At 42.5% G+C, this 22,659-nt stretch overlaps 1 protein-coding gene across 1 annotated transcript in view; it reads left to right on the plus strand.

Annotated features, from left to right (window-relative positions):
• The window catches only part of hectd2 (HECT domain containing 2), a 53,628-nt gene extending 35,435 nt beyond the window's left edge, over positions 1-18,193 (plus strand). Inside the window, exons 15-22 of the mRNA XM_026190001.2 lie at positions 1,120-1,184; positions 1,418-1,511; positions 5,046-5,120; positions 9,500-9,587; positions 11,469-11,575; positions 14,928-15,043; positions 16,084-16,227; positions 17,293-18,193. Coding sequence (XP_026045786.2) covers positions 1,120-1,184; positions 1,418-1,511; positions 5,046-5,120; positions 9,500-9,587; positions 11,469-11,575; positions 14,928-15,043; positions 16,084-16,227; positions 17,293-17,413 — 810 coding nt within the window. The 3' untranslated portion in view covers positions 17,414-18,193. The remainder of the gene's footprint in view (positions 1-1,119; positions 1,185-1,417; positions 1,512-5,045; positions 5,121-9,499; positions 9,588-11,468; positions 11,576-14,927; positions 15,044-16,083; positions 16,228-17,292) is intronic.
• Positions 18,194-22,659: the final 4,466 nt, after the last annotated feature.

Below are 22,659 nucleotides of genomic sequence, written 5' to 3' on the forward strand. Positions count from 1 at the left end.
GTGTGCGCACAGAGAGCGATTTATTTATTTGCATACATGTGTGTCACCTACCTGTAACAGTGGTCTTCACATCACAGACGCACACACTCTCAACCTACACGCACAATTACACCACATCTGGTCGCCACATGCGGCAGCTGTGAGCAGTTTGTGAGTGTGTAGGGCCGCCGCCCTTCACATAGAAAATGAAGAAAAAAATTGTATGACCATGTGACATTCACAACGTGAACTCTCTATCACCTACACACACACACACACACACACACACACACAGAGGTTGACATCGTAACGTTTGCTCTGCACGAAAGAGAAATAAATTTGTTCTTTTGTTAATTAGATTAATTGTGATATTAGATATTGTAAATGTGCGCAACACTGCGTAAATGAAAGTGTGTGTCTGAGAGCTTCGTGCTCGGCACAGATTAAACGCTCTCGCCTCCATCTGAGCTGCAGTGTTAGCTGCATGCTTCTCTCCGTTGGCGGATCAGGTTTTTTAATGAAAAGTGAAATGTTTGTTACTGAAATATAATTTAATATTGCTGCTGGCCCAGAGGGCAGTTCCTCCAACAGAGAAGTGCTCTTGTTGGGTTTGGGAATATAAATTTGAACCTTCTGCACGTTTCCCTCCAGGTTCAGAACCCCAAAAGTTGTTTCCTGTTATATGAAAGGCTCGTGTAACCATTAGCATATTTGCAGTAACATGATGATAGCTCACAGGTAAACAATGAAGGGCACAGTTTGTTTGTTTTCCCTGACCTACATTTCCCTTCTACTAAAATTTAGATGACTGTTCATAAGTTCAATTTGTTGGTTTTATTTTTTTTTTTTTACAGTAATTTCACAGTTTCGCCCACATTCAACACTAAACTAAGCATTTTAACTTAAGAGTGGAAATATCAATCAGTCAATATATTAATTAAGTGACATTTGTGTAGCAGAAAAATACAAAACAAATATACAATAATAGACAACTTAAAGTTAATAATAAAGATGAAAACAAACTTAAAACAAAAAAGACCCATAATTATTCAGAGTCTCCCCCCGAGGACTGAGAGAAGCTTATTTTTACTTTGCGTTACATTATTGTGTTGTTTCCTCCTTAACCTCATGTCTGATCAGCTGATGGGCTTAGCTGTTTACAACAGCATCGCGCTGGACATCCACTTCCCTCTCTACTGTTACAGGTGGGTGAGTTTCCATTCCTTTTACAGTGTTTCTTCTTCTGCAGAATCTAAAGTGTAACGCTGCTGTCAGCGATGGATCACCTCACAGCTGCAAAAGCTTCCTGTGCACGAGTTGCAGCTAATCATAGAGATGCTGTAGAAACTTTTGCTGATTTTTCAGATGTCACAATCCAACATTTAGAGGGAATAATATGAAGTAACCTTTAATAATTGTAATTCTTCTGTTCTTACAGGAAGCTCCTCACACCACCCACTGTACCATGTGACCAAAATGCCCTCGTTGGCATGGCAAATGCCACCCTGGACGACCTGCAGCAGATCATGCCGGTAGGTATTTCATTTACACCTCTTCGGCTCTCTAGTTAGAGACTCAGATTAGCTTCATTATAAAAAAGACTGACTTTATGTTCTCTTCAGTCAGTTTGATTGTGCTTGATGGGACCTGTCCTGTGTTTGGACAGGATCGTCTTTCTCTTTCTTTTCATGCTTTGGAAAAGAAGGTAAACCCTCAGCACATATAGGCTGTGCCAAAGGTACTTTTTGTAAAAGACACAGCGGCACAAAGTCGTGTTTTAAGCTGGGAATGCTGGTTGGGTTGCACTACACTAACACGTTTAGGTTTTTCTTTTCTTAAAATCACATGTAGGAGCTGTTAAATTACTCTGGAAAACTAAAATCTTGTAATGTTGAACCATTTTCACGCTTACATTTCTCTTGCCCGCCACTAGAGGGCGCCAGAGTTAAACTTATGAACTCTCCGGCTCGCCTTTCACCCTCGTCTTTCCCATAATCCTTCTCTTTGAGGAGTCTAAATTTAACTCCATGCACTGTTGTGAGATTGGGGTTAAGTGATTTAAGTGCCCTGCATTCCTCTGACCTAGCTTCATGTGTTCTCCCGCTCACATTCCCTTGTGTAATTTTCACAGTGCTGGGTTGTCTTTTCATGCAGTGTGCCAGCCCACAGCTGTGCATGCTCATTTTTCATAGATTTTCAAGATTTTTTTCGCTGTGTTTTCTTTGATTTGGTCAAATTCACATTTAACTGTTGATGTAACAAATAGTTGGAAACTTTAGCTTCATTTGCCGAGTGCTCCCCCCAGTTTCTCTCACACCTAGTTAGTAAATTTCTCTTTGCCTTACACACACTTTTATATAAAGTCTATCACACACGCAGCTTTGGGATTTGATAGTAAAGCATACCGAGGGTCTGTGGCTTCATCGGTGTGCTGTCAGAGGCTGTTTCCTGGTTTCTTTGTAAACAGTTCACATCGCACAACGCGGCGAATAAATCACAAAAGATGTGGAACATGCAAAACATTACAGCCACCAAGTGGCAAAATAAAGCATGAAAATCACAGACAGTGGCTGAAAGGGCTGTGTGCAGCTCTCAGCAGAGAAGCATGTTCAGTCTGTAAAGCTGAACCCAGAGAGAGCTCATTTCCATCGATGGTATCTGTCGTCTTGTTCTTTTGGCCACTATTTACAGCACCACGTATCGTCACCATAACAGACCGTATGATGACAGACTGCACCCATAATCCACCTGTCAGTCTCTCACTACACACGCCTATTCTGTCATGTATAAGACCCAGAGATACTCCTTCACTCCAGCTGAGTCGTGTAGAAACCAAACTTGGTTTTCTTTGAGGTTATTATGCAGAATAAATCACTGTACACGTGCCTCGTCACTTGGACTCGATCATTCTCCGAGCAGCATAAAGATTGAATTGATGCAAATTAATTTTGATGTTGTCTCGTTAACTTTGAGAATGTCCGAACATCAGAGCGCCTCTCTTTGGACCACAGCGTTGGATAAGCCGATCGACATCCATCCTGATCAATGCAAATTGCTCAGATTAAGAAATAAAGTAAATGCAATTTGTTCAGCGTCTGTTATTTTATATTTTATAGCAGGTAGTGATGTTTTGATGTGCTGACGTGAGTTTGACCTACTTCTGCTTTCTGAGTAATACTTTTTTTTTCAGTTTTTCTGACATGACTCTGACTCTTCCGTTTACTGTCGCTCTTTGAGTCACGTCCGCACCCGCTGACGTTTCAAGATGTGATGAGACAGCCCTACAGTATTTTTGATGGGGGCGTGTTTGGCTTTGAGGGTTTCACACTTTGCGTCTGTGCGCTGAGTATTGATGGAGTTTCTAGCAGCTAAGTGAACTGGTCAGATGTCTCAAGATCAGTTTGTTTTCCTTCGTTCTTTGCGGTTCGCTGTTTCAGTCTTTGTCCTGCACAGATAGGTCAGGATGAGGCTGCGTGCTCATAACCTGCTTTCACCTTGCAGGCAGTTTATTTTTCATTTATAGAAAATAAAGTGAAACTTTCACTGGATTCCTGTGAAGTTGACTGTTTGACACATCGGATGCTATCAGCTGCTGAGCTCTGACGAGACTTCCTGTTTCTCCTCCTCGTTTGCTTGGTTAATTTAGTGGTTGATTTAGTTTAGTTTGCAATAGCTAATGTGTTAGTTAATGGAGCTGTACTTGTTGCTTTTTTGCAGATGTAGACATGCAAAGTTGCAGTAGCCACCATTAGTTGCATGAGTCGCCAGAGTTACTGATATGTTAAGATACAGAAGTTGCTGTAGTTCTTTGTGGACTGATTGTAGTTGCCAGCACAATTCTCGCAGGTGTTGCTGCAATTTCAATAGTTTGCTTAGTTGCAGTAGTTTATGGTGGTTGGGTCAGTTGCAGAATTTGCCGTGCTTGGTTGAAAGCTTTGCTGCAGATATTGGTTCATTTGCAAATGTTGCCACAGTTGCTGCATGTGTACTTGTGTTTGCATAGGCTGAGTTGATTCAGTTGCAATAGTCACCATGTCAGATGCAGTTCCCTGTAGTTGGATTGCTTGCAGTTGTTGCCACAACAGTTCCAGCTGTTGCTGGAGTTTGAAGAGGTGCCATGTTTAGTTGCAGGTGTTGCTGTGGTTTGCTTATATTGCTGCACTTTTTAATGGTTGGGTTAGTTGCAGAAATTGCCATGTTAGCCACAAAAGTTGCTGTAGTTGTTATTTTAGTTGCAGTTTCCGTGCAGTTTAGCTGTGACTTCAAGAGATAATAAAGATGTTTGTCATTCGTTTGTTCATTCATACGTAAAGACCTTCAGAAAGATCGTGAAACATCTCCTGACGGTCAGTCCGAGTTATCCGATACACGAGCTGCTTCACATCCAACACCTTCGTCCTCATGAAGGTCAAACCTCTCCTTCGTAGTACACACACAGACACACACACGCAAACACACAGGTGCTATAACTGTCCCTAGTTGTGTAACAGCAGGAAATCAGATATAGTTTGAGGCCTGAGTTGATGCTGGAACCATAACTCTGGAAACTCTCCAGGAACAGACTTTATCCAAACACCAGTGGGATTCACCGTGTTTGCCTCAGAGCGCCTTAAAACTGTAAAATCAATCGTAAGTCAGAAGGACGATGACGTAACGACACAAAACACAAATAAATGTACTGATTAGTTGCTTCCGTGCCATCTCGGGTCTTCTTTGTCCCCACATTACTGATTTCAGATATCGGCGTCAGAGTCATTATTCGCAGCTCAGCGGAGCTTTAATTTATTGCTTCTGAGGTATGTCGACGTTTTGAGGTGGGGCATAACCAGACTAAACTCATTAGAACTCAGACCTCAGGCGAACTGTGTGAGACATTTGTCATCTTCGTGTTCTGTCAGAAGAGGGTGTGTTAAAAACACTGTTTCATTCCTAACCTGCAGTCACAGAGTTTTCCCTCCAATCCATCAACACCAAACAAAAGCTGTGACTTACAGAAATGAAAAATGCTGCAACTCATTCATGCGTTTCCTGATTCTGACCTCTCGACCTCTCGTGTCCATCTGCAGGAGCTGGCTCACGGTTTGGGAGAGCTGCTAAGCTATGAGGGAAATGTGGAAGAGGACTTCTACCTCACCTTCCAGGTAAAACTCTTCTTTTAAAGCAGCTTGTGTAGGATTTGCTGAGCAGAGTCAACAGTGCCCCCTGTGGCCACCAGTGGTAACTACAGGGTTCTGCTACATTAGGCTAGCAATTTGGACATGAAAACAACAGCAAAGAGACAAACTGGTTTTAGAGACAGTTCCTCGTCTCCTGTTGTGCGCTCAGTTGCAGCCAACGATCGTCCAAATTGTTGTTGGGAGAATGAAAATGAGCCAGAAAAGGCAACAGAACAGCTAACATGGCTGACATTTAGCTTAGTTAGCTACTTCGTTAACTTCCTGCTGCACAGCATTGCATTCAGTTTGCTTTCAGCACTCATAACAGTTCAACCCAAGTTATAAGAAGCCAATCTTGGGCTTTGAAAAAAAGGGGAGTGGTAATGAAAGTGATGTGACTTGCCCTCGTTAAAGTCGTTAAAGTAACTTGCTGTTGTGTTACAGCCCTGAAGCTCAGAGATTTGTGATGTTGAATAGCTTCTGCTCCGCACATGTTTCCACTCTTGCAAAAGGTGTGAAAATGCAGAAATGCCACTTGTATAAAATCTGACAAAGACTTTCCTTTGTTGTCCTCTTGGATTGAGTTCAGCTGTTAACTGTAATTGAATAAAGGTGTACGTGATTACCTGACTGCAGGATTTTATTGATTCCGGTTGTTAATGATGTGAAAGGGACCTCAATACATGGAAAATTTCCAAGCAGCTATTGTTAGAACTGTTATATGCACACAGTAACACACCACAGACATCAAGATTAAAGTGTATGAAGGTGGCGACAGACAGCTGTGACTGCTCTGGTAATTTTAGAGCAGTGGGTGACATGGATCGGTTCCACCGATGACGTCCAGCCAGGAAGTCAAATGTCAAACACAAACTACGAATGAACGTTTATTTCACTAACAACATCAGAGTAACAAAAATTTAAAAATGTAGTGCTTTCTTGGTACAGATGGGTCTGAAACTGTCTAATAGTTTGGAAACCTGGTTTTCAGGGTTCAGTCAGATTATTGATCTTTTTAAAGCATCAGCCTGTGATGACAAACACCAACACAGAAGTGCTAAATAGCCACCAGAGGTTGGCCCTAACGGGGTCATTCCCCCATATGCTCCTGGTTAAAATCCCCCAGTCTCAGAGGTTAAATGAACACGTGTCGCTACAAATAAAAACATTCATTTTTTACAATATACTTGCCTCAAGGCAACAGTGTCGCTGCTTTCTGTGCATACTCGTGTTGTGGATGTCAAAAAAGATTTCCCAGCAACCAAGTAAGTGTGTGTGCGTTTTTCTGTGCGCATGCATGGGTCAGTCTGTGTGTCTGACACTGACAGCCATCCTGTGTGGAACCTCGTGAAGCAGCTGCTGGTGGATGTGAAACAGAGGTGGATATCACATTTCTGACATTTGACTTTGGAGTAGTGCAGCATCCTGGTGCTCTGTTAAAATGCGTCAAAGTTCTCTCCATGCTCCTGACACACACACACACACACACACACGCACACACACACATACACTGACCCTTGGCCTACTTAGGTTCCTCAGACCTGACTCTGTGGTCCACTCTTCCTCCCTGTCACAAGGAATGACCCTGACTGACCAATCACAACCTTTCCTCCCCCCAAAGTTCCATATCCTTCAAGTTAGTAGTTGAATATTTATATATCCTGAAGCTGGCAGGTTCTCCTTTGGGGAGCCAGTCCCTGCTCCAAATCCTCTGATTGAAGTGATCAGCTGGGTGTGAAATGCTGAAGCTGCCTCAGAACAAGACGATGAGCTGAATGAATGAAGTGTGTTGGAGGCGAGAGAAAGTAAAGTGCTGTGTAATCTTGCCCTGAGACTATTTATTTAATGCTCTCTTATTAAATAAATAGTCAAATTTATTATTTCAATTCAGACACTGAATATAAACTTCAGGTGAAGCATGTACATGAATTGTCCACTCCAACTTCAAAAGTCAAATTATCTTCTACTGCTCATTTTCTTGGGTAGCTGCATCTCTTAAAAGCAAAAACAAAAATTAACTAAATTCAATAAAATCATTTAATTTACTTCAATAGGATCAATATATTTCCTGCAAAAAAAACCCTTTAGTCTAAATTTAAAGAAAAAATAACCTCAGAACCCTCTTCCTGTTTAGATCAGCAGATGTAATCACCTGCTGAATAACAGGATGCTCACAACCTCCTGCATTAGTCATGACAAAGCAGGTCTTTCATTTTCCTGGAATATGCACAAAATAGTATATTTGTTCATCAGTTTACGCACTGACTTAAATATCAGATTACTGCAAACAGATTACAGAGAGGTTGCAGTGTGAGTTTTAAAGCCTGTGGAAACAATTTAAAATGAGTTCTTCCTGCATTTTGTAGCATCTTGCATATTTAGCGAACAGTCTGGTTGTATCAGGCTGCTTCGTGCTATCTGTTGGGGTTAAAGGTGAAGCTGGAGCATGTGTGGGAAGAAAGAGTCTGCAAACAGCAGAGAGGAGGTGTTATTTTAACCCAGTATGTCAGCTCCCTGTGAGCTGCAGGCTGGTCACAGTCGCACCTCTGTGTGCTACACATGAACTCACTGACTTACAGTTTGCTCGATCAGTTTGGTTAGCTCCGGCTCACTGTGTCCTATTCTTGTATGTTTCTACTTCAATGTATTCCTTTCACTGCATTTATACCCCTCTGTAAGCAATGCTGCAGGCTACACTGAAATAATAAATTCTCTACAGTAACCATAGCTGTAAACCCGAAATGAAAGTGTATTTTTAAACATTTCCTGGCTCTGAACGAGCCTTTTGGGGATGATGAGGCGCACAAGCACAACTATTACACATACTGTAAAGGCAGTGAGTATGTTACCTTATTAGCTCCCTGTCTTTTCATTTGACTTTTGGCTTTTCTTAAAATCTCTCCGGGGGAACCAAAACATTAAAAAACTCATCCACCCATTGAAAGCATCGACAGGTGAGGTAAGAGCACATCACAGTGGTTATTTCATTTCAAAAGCAGCTGTCACAGTCGATGTGTTGGAACCAGGAAAAATGTCCAGCATCAGTGTCTGAACAACTCTGACAATCTCACTGTGAATGTGTCAGAGCGTCGATGAGGCGACAGGTGTTGTAGGTCTTACTGGTGCACACTGAGCTCAAGGATTATTTGTGCCGGAGGATCATTATCAAACCTAAGAGCTGCTGCAGCCACAACAATGGACATGTGAGTGTGAGAGTGGAGCGATGAATGAAGGGTGCCTCAGGTTTTCTTGTGCATCATGTGGACAGTCAGGTGCTGATAGACCTTGAGCACTGGCTATTTTAACATGCACATATACATTGCTGCTGATCATGTACACCGGTTTGTGGCCGCGGTATTCCCCGATGGCAGGATAATGTGCCCGGGTAAACTCTGCACATTGTTCAGCAGTGATCTGGAGAACATGACTAAAAGGTGAACGTGTTCACGCAGCGCCCAGATTCCCCAGAGCTCTATCCGATTGAGCATCTGTCGAATATTCTGGAAAAACAAGCTGCAGGTGAAGCTGCAATCTGGTCTGAAAATGCAGGAAAAAATGATACCTTTAATATTCTGAAACTTGTTTTACCAGCCGCTTGTCACACAAGGTGATATGACCCTGAAGACGTACTCAAAATGTACTTTTCTAAGTTTACTCCAGTTTTTAATCAGAACCAAATCAAACATCCCTGGTACCAGCACTTATTCATATCCTCTACGGCACAGCCATTAACATGGTATTAACAAGCCGAGCCAATAACACGTTTGACACTGTATGATATATCCCATTATAGAAATTAAATAGATTTTAACAGGTTTTAACAAAGGCTTTTTAACAAGTTATGAGGGCTCAAAAAAGGCCCAATCTACCCACTGCCGTGTACTTTGAGGACATGACAAATTCTACATGGCTTCATTAAATATGTTGGAGCAATTGGAGAAAAATCTAATTGGATGGGAACTTTTCTTCGATTTGATGATGTTTGTATTGAGCGATCCACGATGAAACCACAACATGGAGACGATGAGTTGTTTGTGGGCCGTTTGTTGACCTAGCTCGCTGACTTCCTGGATTCTTGTCCTCGCATCAGATTGCCAAGAAATTCATTGTTAATCTTTCGTTAAGTGAAAGTAACCACTATCTGAAAAACAAAGTAAGAGAGCGAGACCGGTGAGCACGCCGTGACTGCCTGGTTGTTTCTTTTTGGCAGTCTTGGCTGATATGGGCGCTGATTTGAAGATAAGCAGAAACACATTCATGATCTAAAATCAACTCGATGTTCCAGTGCCGGGGCTTTCTTCACTGATGGCCTACAACAGTTTGTGCACCATTGCATATGTGATGTTGATTTTTGTGCGTTTCAGGTGTTCCAGGAGGAGATGGGCGTGGTCAAATCCTACAACCTGAAGCCTGGAGGAGACAAAATTCCCGTCACCAAGCAGAACAGGAAGGGTGAGTCCACACTGCAGTCACCATTGGCAGTAACTCACCTCCAAGGCAACAGATATTCTCACTGGCACTCAAAGAGCATTTTGTACCTGTATGAACCTGCATCCTTAACTGCAGTGCAGTACTTGTACCTTTAATTGAGGATGAACTGTACTGCAAAACTAAACTGTGCTGCAGATGATACTCACCTTCTGAAGTATGAAACAGAAAATCAGATAGCCAAACACTGAAGGGCACAGTCATAATAAATAGTAGTAAGTAGTAGGAGTAAATTTGAGACTGAGTCTAGGGTTTAGAGTTTAGTAACTTCATAAGTTACAGTACAACTTGGCAGTTTGACCCTAGGTGACAAATTCATAGTAAACAGTACACAGCGTAGCCTTTGAACTGTGGAAGTAATAAAAGGGTGGTGGTTGCACTCGTGACCTGATGCCCTGAACTTAAACTGGTTCTTTGAGATCACAGATACGTCCACGCAGCGATCAAAACAGGACATTTAGAGAGTGATCCAAATATATTGCTGAAAGCAATCCGGAGGTGCACAAGAAGATGACCTTGAGAGGAGATATGGTTTTTACCTTTTATGTGCAGAGTCACTGCACTTGACCTTTTACACAGCTACAAACTATAGCACTCGTAGGGATCATCATTATAATCACATGAGGTCAATAAAGGCTCTCTGATAAAACTTTGTTGATCACATTAATCAGGTTTCTTTAGTTCATTACCTGACAGCAAAGTCACCTTTAGGTGCCTCTCTGGACCGTTGCCTGAAGATCTCAGGCTGTCCTGTCAGCATAAGAGGTCTTGTTCTTGTTGAAAGCCAGGCATCTGAGTTGGAGTCATTTTAGAAAACAGAGTTTCTAATTTTAATTGAGGCAAATGAAAAGGCTTTTGGAAACATCAAGACAGGAGATGACGGTAGTGTTACAAAGTTAAGATACAAAATTGATTATTAGACTAAGTTTTGATAGCTGTATTTCTTAGATCAAAACTTTTGAACCAGTAACTATTGGTTTGAACTATTGGTTTGAACCAACTATGGGTTCAAAAGTGGACCAGAACAGGGAAGGAGGCACAGTCCTCGCCTGTTCTTTTATTTTAACAGTGTGTTTTGTGACTGTGCTCTTCTCTGTGGCTGACGGACCAACAACACAAGCAAGAGTGACTCACATTTCCCACAGTGTTGTAAAAAGCCTCCATCTGGCAGCAGATGCTCTCTGCAGGTAGACGGGTGTCTGCAGTTTTCTACCGTCTTCATGATCTCCCAGAAAACTACAGTGGCAAACCACATGGGAACCGTTAGTGTTGGCAGCAAATTCAGTAGATGCTGAGACCATCATCTGATAAGCATGCAGCATAAGAAGCTGGATGTAAAATCAACGGATTGGTTCGGATGAGCATTCGCTGAATAGCTGGAAAGATATTTCAGCGCTGGGCTGATGGATTCATATAAGACTCCGCAGTCTCTGAACTTTTAATGCAGTGCACTTAGTGACGAAATTGTTCCAGCGTGAAATCAGCTCTGTGATCCAACATCCTCATTAATGTAAAGAGAGCTACTGTCCTGCAGTCTTTAAGAGTCTCGAGTGTGTAATCCTGAGGAACGCCTTTATTGCGCCTTCTGTGCTCTTTAACTCCATGCGAGCAGTGAAACCTGGCTCAGGTAAAAAGCCTCTTTGTTCCTCCTGGGGGGATAAAGTCCAGCTGAGCACATCAACTCTGCTTCTCTTATTAAACTTGATTTTCCATCCAGTGGCTCTTGTTGGGGTCCGGGCCCACTCGTTACCAGCATCCCTCTCGCTGTGTTTGCTGAACAGAGGAGCCAAGGCTGAAGGGCAAATGTTTGTAATGGAAATCAAACTGTTTTTTCTCTTTCCACAGAGTATGTCCAGCTCTATGTCGACTTCCTGCTGAATAAATCCATTTATAAACAGTTTGCTGCCTTCTACCACGGCTTCCACAGTGTGTGCGCATCGGACGCACTCATGGTGAGTCTGCTACAAAATGTGTTATTTAAAGACCAATATGCTTTATCCTTTTCTTAAGCATTTCTTAACATAGACTCTTACGCAAAGACACCCATCCATTCCCTTCCACCTGATCATGGCACCTTTAAAATATTTCTCTGTCACATTTTAAACATTCGAATTAAACTCGAGGGAGATAGAACAGGCCAAACTGTGCACTCCATCCAGTGAAGGGCTTCTCAAAATACCAGTTCTCTGTTTGTTTCGAGATAAACTGTGTATAAATTTGCTGGAGAAACAATTCAAATAGTGCCAGTCATGTAAGATTTATCGCTTCCTGAGCAGCAACCGTGAAGGAAAGAAAACCCTCATGCGTTGATTATTTTTTGTGTTCGTAGGACGTTTTAGATTATGGAGTCAAACCCACAGTCTTTCTTACAGTTAGAGATAAAGCTGCCCAGTTTGACCCCCGTTTATCAGCCGAGTCTGAATCTGGGTCAGACAAACGACGAGTCAAACTGTAAAGAGTAAAGTGGCAGCAGGTCTCAGGCTCGAACTCGCTCCACTGGCCTCCTTATATCAGTTTGGGAAAAAATGGCATGCGTACCGTGTCCGTGTGCTTTTCCAGGAATGTCTCTATGATGGTTTTGATCATTTATGATTAGTTTAGTGATATATACATTTCAGTTTACAGTCACTGTAGGACTGGATTAAATTTGCTTGTGATTGTGGGTGCAGACGACTGCAGACACGATGGCTGAGCAGGTGTTTGGTTTTGGGTTTTTGGAGTAGCTTTTGCATTACAACAAATCGGAGTGCACAATGAGGAAAGTTACATCACTGGGAATCTACACACACTGATGTGGAAACACTGGCCTAACTCATCTTTGCTTACTGCACTTCTTCTGCAACTAATTTTACAAGTACACCAAAAGTCTAGAGCTCTTCCTGTCTTATCTAAACTTACAATAAAACATTAACAAGTCAGCCAAACTATTCCTAGACTCGGCAGTCTAATCAGAGATACCCAGACCTCCAGATGAGCCAGCGCTTCCAGCTCTTCTGGAGGTGAGAGACACAAACCGTCCAGTGTCCTTGGCCTGCCTCTTGAGTGGACATGCCTACACCATCATGTCTTTCTCTTTCTTTCAGCCGAATGACTGAGTTTGTCACCTTATCAGGGTCATGAGATGAACATTAAAGATGAAAAATAAAGCATGAAAATCACAGACAGTGGCTGAAAGGGCTGTGTGCAGCTCTCTGTCTGCCAACACAGCAGAGAAGCATGTTCAGTCTGTAAAGCTGAACCCAGAGAGAGCTCATTTCCATCGATGGTATCTGTCGTCTTGTTCTTTTGGCCACTATTTACAGCACCACGTATCGTCACCATAACAGACCGTATGATGACAGATTGCACCCATAATCCACCTGTCAGTCTCTCACTACACACGCCTATTCTGTCATGTATAAGACCCAGAGATACTCCTTCACTCCAGCTGAGTCGTGTAGAAACCAAACTTGGTTTTCTTTGAGGTTATTATGCAGAATAAATCACTGTACACGTGCCTCGTCACTTGGACTCGATCATTCTCCGAGCAGCATAAAGATTGAATTGATGCAAATTAATTTTGATGTTGTCTCGTTAACTTTGAGAATGTCCGAACATCAGAGCGCCTCTCTTTGGACCACAGCGTTGGATAAGCCGATCGACATCCATCCTGATCAATGCAAATTGCTCAGATTAAGAAATAAAGTAAATGCAATTTGTTCAGCGTCTGTTATTTTCCCAGTATGATGACTTTTATTTTATTTTGTTAAGCTGTTATCAACACGATTATCCTGACAAAGTAAAAATAAAAGCCTCGCCGTCTATCTGAGCTGACTTCCTAAAAGCAGGTAGTGATGTTTTGATGTGCTGACGTGAGTTTGACCTACTTCTGCTTTCTGAGTAATACCTTTTTTTTTCAGTTTTTCTGACATGACTCTGACTCTTCCGTTTACTGTCGCTCTTTGAGTCACGTCCGCACCCGCTGACGTTTCAAGATGTGATGAGACAGCCCTACAGTATTGATGGGGGCGTGTTTGGCTTTGAGGGTTTCACACTTTGCGTCTGTGCGCTGAGTATTGATGGAGTTTCTAGCAGCTAAGTGAACTGGTCAGATGTCTCAAGATCAGTTTGTTTTCCTTCGTTCTTTGCGGTTCGCTGTTTCAGTCTTTGTCCTGCACAGATAGGTCAGGATGAGGCTGCGTGCTCATAACCTGCTTTCACCTTGCAGGCAGTTTATTTTTCATTTATAGAAAATAAAGTGAAACTTTCACTGGATTCCTGTGAAGTTGACTGTTTGACACATCGGATGCTATCAGCTGCTGAGCTCTGACGAGACTTCCTGTTTCTCCTCCTCGTTTGCTGTTTGAGCTTCACTTACACCGCCCGAGCAGCGGAAGCGATTCTGTGTTTAGGTGGTGTTATGTTTTCGTTTATTAATTTAGAAGAAGCTGGTATGTGGCAACGCTGCTGAGCTTCTGTATAGTGACATCAGCTCTGTGGGTTAAAACATTTAGACTTCCAAGGTTAAAATGTCAAATTCTGCTTATTAAATGGAAATCTGTTTATGTTTGCTAAACATATTTGTTTTATTTTGTCTTTAGTTTATATTTATCGGTAATTTAGGGACTGTTTCCATTTATTACATATTTTGTGTAACCTGTACAGCACTGAAGAAACAGAGTTCAACATAAGCTCAGACTGCATGAAGTGCAGTAATAAGAACAGCTGAGCAGGGTGCTCCAGCCCACATTCATATGATTTCCAGAAATAAAACTGCATCAATTGATTTAATTGAATAAGACTGAAATTCATGCAGTCTTATTCTATTAGGAAATAAAACAGATGGACCTCATGATCAAAAAATTCCAGTCTTTCTCTGGCTGTGGCTGGAGGAGCCTGCAGGAAACTAGAATTAGACCAAAGTGTGCCGAATCATTGCACCTCAGACACGTCAGAATAGTTTGAAGATGATGCGACATGTTGGTTATTGACCTAATGTGACTTCTTGTCCAACATCATGAACAGAATAACCTTCTGGTCAGTTAGTTTGTATTGTTCAGCCAACACCAGTTTACAACACCACAACTTTAAGTAACTTTAAGCCTGAACACAAACCAAAGAGGATATTTTACAAAACAAAATCCCCTTTATGAAATTGTTATAAAGGAGGAAACTACCCACCAACCAGACAGCTGCAGATTACAGCTGCACACATGTGTGAATAATTGGTGTTGTGTTGAACATTAATGTGGGAAAACAAACATCGCGGCTGAGGTTTTTTTCTGAATCGTATATCATTTGTGTTTTATCGTCTGGTGTTTGCAGTTGCTTCGGCCTGAGGAGGTGGAGATGTTGGTGTGCGGGAGTCCAGAGCTCGACATGAGCGCCCTGCAGAAAGCTGCTCAGTACGAAGGATACAGCAAGACCGACGCCACCGTACGGTACGACCCCAGCACTTCCTGTTTACTAACACTAGCTAACTGCTGCGTAGGAAGTCCACACATACCTCCCACTCTCTGCTTGGACAGAGAACCTCTGTACATTTTCTGTTTTTAGGCTGACCCCACTGTAAGTTTTCCATGCACAAATTACATAATGTGATGAGGTCAGCGCACCCGTTAAAATGTTACTGTTGCTCGGCTCCTTTGACTTTTATTGTCGCTCCAGACCATAAAGTGGAATTACGGCCCTTTTTGTCTCTCCTCAGCTCTGATTGTTTGTTGAAATAAGGTGGAAGTAACGTGTGCAGGGTGCAAATGTTTGCTTTGGATTCATTTTCTCGCAGGGTGTAATTCTCACTTGTTTTTCTCTCTCTCACTCACACACACACACACACACACACACACACACACACGCACACACACACACACACACACACACACACACACACACACACACGCACACACACACACAGGCCTTTGTTTGTGGCGGTGAGGGAGGAAAATGCCGACACTTGTGTGCCGCAGATATTGTAACTCAGCGTGCTGCTGACAAGCAGCTGCAGGCCTGTTATACAACTTCAGTGCTGTCTGCCTGCTGTGATGCCAGCAGTTTCAAAAATTCTTGTTAGTGTTTGTCTGATTAAAGTTTCATTTTGCGCTTTGTTTTGTCAGCTAATGTTGGTGTCTCGACCACACACATAAAGATTGCAATAATCATATAAATGATGTCACACGATCGAACTCACCTTTAAACGTTAACAAAGCGAGAAACGTTGAAGGCTACAAGCAAGTAAGTTTGGACGGGAGCAATGCCAGGGTCGGGGTGGGACGGACAGTTTGTCGCAGGGCTCTCAGTGATCATGATATTCATTTTTCCTTTTTATTTTATTGACTTTTCTCTCTCTGTAGTTACTGTTTGAATGACAGCGAGCGTCCAAGTGTTTCTTTTCTCGTTTTAACCCTTAGAGAATCCACTTCCCCTCTCCGAGTCTCTGTAATTGATTTGTTTATTTTATTATATGATCTTCGTGCTGTTGCAGATGTTTCTGGGACGTGGTGTTGGCCTTCCCTCTGGAACTGCAAAAGAAGCTCCTCCACTTTGCCACAGGGAGCGACCGCGTTCCAGTCGGAGGAATGGCCGACCTCAACTTCAAAATCGCCAAGATTGATGTCCCGACCGACTGGTAGGTTTTTGAAAAACTGCCATATTAAGACGAGGACTCGGGCTGCACACTGTCAGCTCTGAAACATAATGCACACGGAGCAGTCCTCAGAGCTGCCTGCCTGTGTGAGGTCTGCACACTTGACTGCAGGTGCCTCTGGGAACAAACACAGACTCTTTGAACAGTTTGCATAATCAGTCTTTAAGAATAAATCGAGTGTCTTGATCAGACAAAATTGTTTCATTTCCATCCTCATTTTTCGGGTTAGAGTTTCGGAAGCGTTCGAGTCGCTCGGCTGACTCGCTGGAGGTTTCGATTTGTGGAGCTGTTTACATAAGACTCACTGTTGAACTTTAACCAACTCTGGATCTGGGTCAGGAATGAGCAAGCTGGCCCACTGCTGCTTACACACACACACACACACACACACACACACACACACACACACACATACATACATACATACATACATACACACACACACACACACACACACACACACACACACACACACACACACACCTTTAATCTCTAACTAAACACACTCTAAAATGTTTCCTTAATTGTTTCCTTTTCTTCGTTCCTTTTGTCGAAGCACCAGGAGCTGATAGATAAATAAAGCTGTGTGGGAAAATGCTAACAGCTCTGTATATATTGGGCTGTATAATATTAATTATGGAGGCATTCGATGATCAACTTTGGGATTAACAATTTGGACATGTGGGTTTTTCTGCCGCACTCACAAGTGATTGTCACACTTTGCAGTTGTTAATTAGAGACTTTGTCATCTGGAATTATTGCGTTTGATCTCCCTTTACAAAGTTTTTTTGTCAGAAAAGTATCATGTGAAGAATGCATGAGCAGTGCTGCTGTGCAGAGGAGCTCTGGCTTCTGCTGATCCCTCTGTGCAGCAGCTGCAGCCTCAGTGAGGCTTCAGTGGTCAGTGTTAACATCTCTGACTTTTTGTCTTGATGCAATCATTTTAAAGTGATGCAACCTCAACAGAAAAGGGTGATGAAAGAGTGATTTCCCTGGCACCTCTTTATGTTTCACTGTATAACTTTGTTTTTCTTTTTCTCTCTGCAGGCTGCCGATCTCTCACACCTGTTTCAATCAGATCTGTTTGCCTCCGTATCGAACCAGGAAGGAGCTCAAACAGAAACTGACCATTGCCATCTCCAATGCTGAGGGCTTTGGCCTTGAGTGACTAATCTGCACACACAAACTCCCACATATACACACAGACTGTTTGCAGTGCTATCTGAAACTTTTCCCGCAACGCATCTGAGATCAGAAAGGAAATAAGTTGCTCGTTCTGAGTCAACACGTTGAGCAACCTTCTTATGAAGATGGATTCATCGATGATTCAAATCTGTGGTGCACAAGATGGAAGCTTTGCCAGGAAAACAGCTGCAGAGAAACTCCAGAAATCCTTTAGTTTGTCCGTGGACTCATTCTGTGATTCAACAACACCAACAACACCAACTCTTTAAGCACTTTAGTTTACTTCATGCTTACCCACCACAGAATACAGTGAAGGAGGCGTGTGTTCAAACCTAAATTCATCACAACAGTCCCAAACGTTCAGCCAGATTCATAAAGAACAAATTTCAGACAGTGAGAGAACAAAGAGTCCTGAGTGATGATGGCTAATGGCAACACCACGGAGTCAGTCTGGGATAACACGAAGGGCCGAGATGCTTGGAACAGCTGACCTGCCGAGTGGCTGGATAAATAGTCGCAGACAAAAACGGTTATGTTTTAAAGACAGACACTGATCTCTGCAGCAGAGCAGCAGAATACTAAATTCAAACAAAAGACAGGGCAAAAGAAAAGCTAATGCAGAAGAAACTGTCCTGCAGAAAATCACAAAGCACGATAAATACAGGTGAACATAACAGAAAAAATACACTAATAAAGAAATGACACAGAAACTACTGACGAAACAATAATGATGATAAAAGGCCAATAAAAAAACTAATCCTAATGGGTCCTAATGGCTAATGTTTGATCACCTTTAGGTTTGACCCAGAAGATGTAAGGCTGTGTGTGCTGGAGCCCCTGAAAGGGATGGTGTGGTTAAACTATTCCCATGTTTCTGCCAGCAGGCTCCTCATTAGCTAAAGTCACACGAGTGTTCGCCCTGTGGTAGCTAGGATAGGCCACATACACCCCCCAGGACTCTGAACTGGATAAGCAGAAGAGAATGGATGGATGGATGTGCCATCACAGACCGTCTCAAACTGCAGTTAAGGTGTTGAGGTTTCAGGGACGGGTATACCTGTGCAGGGCAGTGCAAAGGGATGCTGGGAGCTTGGTATATTTGCCAAGGGGAAAGCTGTAACTAGAGGATAAGATGGAGTAAAGTAGGACCCTAAATCTAACCTCGGGGTCTGGCACACGCAATGACAGCTGTAGATCTATAAATCATTTTGCATTGTTTCAGAACTTTTACACAACCCTGTAGATACCATACAAAAAGAAATAGAACTATCTTAAAAAGTTATGTTTTATACAGAATTTCATATATTTGTAGGTCCCTGCCACTGAAACCCGGTTATATTTGTTCCCTTAAACCTTATATAACTAAAAACTAAACGTCTCTTAAAGGTTGCTGCTTTCTTTGGGTAAATATTCAAATCGAGTCATTTTTAACCAATGACCTGCTGTTTGCCCACCACTGAACATTTACTTTGGAGAGGCTCTGGCCTAACAGGAAGTTCGGCAGTAGCACGCTCCTGAAAACTCATCATTTAAACATTTTCATTTAAATCAAGTAAAAGTAGAAACCGGAGGCGAATGTTTCGGACAGAAACACCTCCGGAGGGGAGATTAGTGTCAGTCCTGACTGAGGCATTTGAAACGTGTTGCATATGGTTTTGTTTGGTTTGCACTGTGAGGACTTAAAGCTTTGCTGGATGTGCTACCGTCAGATGTACGTCGATCGTCTTGTGAACAGTGTTTTGCTTGTTTTTTGACATTGCCGCCTGTTTTATGGAACAAAGGCTGCAGCAGTTCTTTGAAATGTTTTGAAATGATGACGCAGTTAAAGCTGAGCTGTTGATTAATATTTGTTTTCTTTTTTAATTTTGGTTTTCTTCTTTTGTTTTCATGAGTGACGGCTGCCCTCGGGCTGAGAGCCGGCCTGTAGCCGAGGGCTGACAGATTTTATCACAAAGTCATCTTTGTGCCTGAGAGAAACAACTCGAGTTAAGCACCTCTGTCTGACATGCACTGCTCGTTAATTTCCTTATTGGACTTATTTCGGACACTTATTTAAATTGATGAAAAAAGTCCATTCTTGCCACCAGCATCATAAACGTTTCAAAAAGTTGGAACTTTACGACTCGCTATTGTTGTTTCCACATCCAACAAAAATCGGAATTAGCTTTATCCTTGGGTTAAGATTTGGTATCCAGTGGGTTAAACTTGGGGGTAAGAGGCCTGGGAAAGCACTGAGTTCAATGAAACTGCATGCCCCTCCACCCATGCGCAGAGTGGAGCCGTGGCTGTCACAGAAAGCAGGAACAGAGAGACACTCTGGGCCAAAATCTGAGATCCATCATCGAACAGAACCAAACGCAGCACTGCACTCGGGTCCTGAGAAACGCAGAGTAACTGTTGATGAGATTAGTACGAGTCTTTAGGTCTACACCAAAACCTAGATTTGTGTTAACCCAACATTTGCCGTATCTTCACACAGACACACAGATTCACTGAAAAAAAGAACTGGTTATTAGGTGACTGTGTTCTCTGGATTTCAGGGTTCATTCTGTAGTCGAGATGAGGTTACTTTGAGGCTTTGGAGCAGGAATGGGACACTGTTTTACTCATTGTGTTCACATGCCCTTGAGTAATCAGGTATTTCAGACAAAAAGGTTTAGTTTAACTTTATCAGTAGTGGAAAGTGACCCATTTAGAGCTCAAGAGGCCGCTAAGTGTCAGTTTCAGAGCGGTGAGGATTGATTTATATTTAAAATTTACAGCACAAGAGATTCTTTGATCTTCCTAGAAAGAAAATAATGAGATTTTTCTTCCCTCCATAATCAAATAGAGCCATCATCATTTCCATCACGAGTGCAGTGCTGCTGTTTTTCCCCAAAGTGTTTTTTATAGTGTAACAATGACTCTGCAGTTGTTACGTTGTAGCTTCAGTTCAAGGGAGCAAAGTTACTTTGTAAGGCCTTAAAATTCGTTCACTGCAGAGTTTAATCAGTGGGGTAAAAAGCCGGTTGGCATCCAGACTCTCTGCTTCTTTAACTTTGTTGAACTTTTTTGGCTTCGAAGCCGCTCTCTCCTCTCTCTACAGCTGGGCGGCGGTAATTCCAAACCCCCAGCGCTCTCTTATGCAATGTTACCATGGCAAAATGTCTGAAATCCTAAAAAGACACTGAAGTAACCAAGCAACAGCCGAGCAAGCCGTATGGATGCGCCATCCAAACATCAACCTAATCTGGGTCAGTCTTTCACACTCAGCTATAGGGTCTGAGAAAGCCCCTGACGCAACAATGGGTCCTTTCTGTCATTTAATGAGCAGCAGTAGGAGCCAGAAGAGGCAGCCTGTCTCCAAGCATCTGTTGGAGAAGGCCTCCGTGGCACATTTGCATCACGTTAGCCGCTTTGCTAAATACAAAAAAAGACACATTTTACATGTCGGGAGACGGAAACTGAGAGGAACGTGGACGTCGGGGGTAAAATGATGTCACTCAAGTGTCTTCCTGAAATGTTGATTTGACCCGGGTGTGTTTTACGTGAATAAGACCAAGCTGTGTCAGGTTATGCAGTGGAGACAGCAGTGCAGAGACCTTCTTGAAAATCAGTTTGAAAATAGTTCAAACCGATTCAAAGATTTGTTGCGGTGTAATAATTTTCACGTCCGATATGTAAATAAGTGCAGACGCCACTTAAAAAGTAAAGTCTCGTGTTTGCTTTCACAGGGAAGGTGTCAAATGTGTTTTATCCTGTGTTTTGTTGGGTTTTATCATGGGTTGACTTTGCATGACTCATATTTGAAACCTGTTATGCTTTTCTGCTGCCCAAATCTTACGTAACATACTGTGTTTGCTCCACAAGTATTTACAGTAAAAGCCGATGAGGGCTCGTCTCTATCCAGAAACTGGTCTCCTGAGTTTTCTTTCCATCCAGTTTTATTTTAATTCATGCACATCCTGGTGTTCAAGCTGGCAGCTGCACAGACCACCACAGCCTCCTGCAGCTTCTCACTGGGCAGCTGGATTAGTTTAGCTTAGGTTTTGTGGCTGCACCAGAGGAGCTGCAGATCAAGACTGGTAACTCACCTCGAGGCGAGCACAGCTTTTAGGTCACAGCATCACAGTGCAGTGCAAATTGTGGCTGCGTGATAATAAGTGTCTGTCAAGTGCAAATAGCTCTACTTCAAATTTGAACAAGGATACCAGCAAACCTGACTCATCAGCGGCGGTGGTGAAGCATTCAGTTTGGCTTCAAACTGAAACTCTCAGACATGCGGTCAGGTCCACCAGGGTTTCAATCAAACAACTGAAGTGCAGATTTTCAGTTTAATTCAAACATTTTAACAAAAAAATGCATCAAAGTTTGGAGCCCATGGACATTATCAAATGATGCTCGTCCTCTCTTCAGACCAGATCCACTGGCAGACACACGCTTATAAAATAGCGTTACCTCCTGTTGTGTTCGACAGCTTCAGGTCTTTCAGGCCTTTTCATGTACAGATTGTTGATTTGGCCGCTCCTGACGTTTCTGCTTTATGTCTGATATGTTAACTTTGTTTCTTCATCTTAATCATGGTGTCCCTCACCATCGTCAGCGTCTCTTTGGAGCTCTTACCGAGAGTTCAAGCAGCTACTTTTGAGCCTCTGAAAATTAATAGATTTAAAATCTCTTTTTCAGGAGTGACCTGGCCAAGATGGAGAGCAGTATGATTATGACAAGTACATACACACCAATCAAAGAGTAAAAACTAAAACACAGAAACAACCAAGTTCATAGGCGTCAGTATCAATCAAAGATGAATATCGTGGCAAAACTACTTGGTTTACAGAATTAAAATGATGAATAACTGATGTAATTGTCCAAAAACATATGAACCATATATAACTGTGACTAAGATGAAGTGTGATGGTGAACAAGTAGCTGTTTATGCACTGCTTCACCTCCACACCCCAAATACACAAACACGCCTCCTCTCTCCTTTTCTCTCCTTAAGTTTAGACACCAGTTCACACTGACATTGCTTTTTTCTCATGCATATTTTTTCCTCCCCTTTTGTTGTGCCTCTCCGCCGTGGTGAGGCGGCCCACATTGATGCCGGGAACAAGAGATCTTATCGTTTGCTAAACAAACAGAAATATGTAGGCCATGGCCAGCACGGCTTTGTTACTAAATAACCAAACAACAGTCCACCATTATATTTTTTAATAGGACTCCCGTCTGGCTGAGTCTGCAATTTTCTCT

This window comes from Astatotilapia calliptera, chromosome 13 (assembly GCF_964374335.1).
Source record: "Astatotilapia calliptera chromosome 13, fAstCal68.1, whole genome shotgun sequence".
In the NCBI taxonomy this organism is placed as follows: Eukaryota; Metazoa; Chordata; class Actinopteri; order Cichliformes; family Cichlidae; genus Astatotilapia; species Astatotilapia calliptera.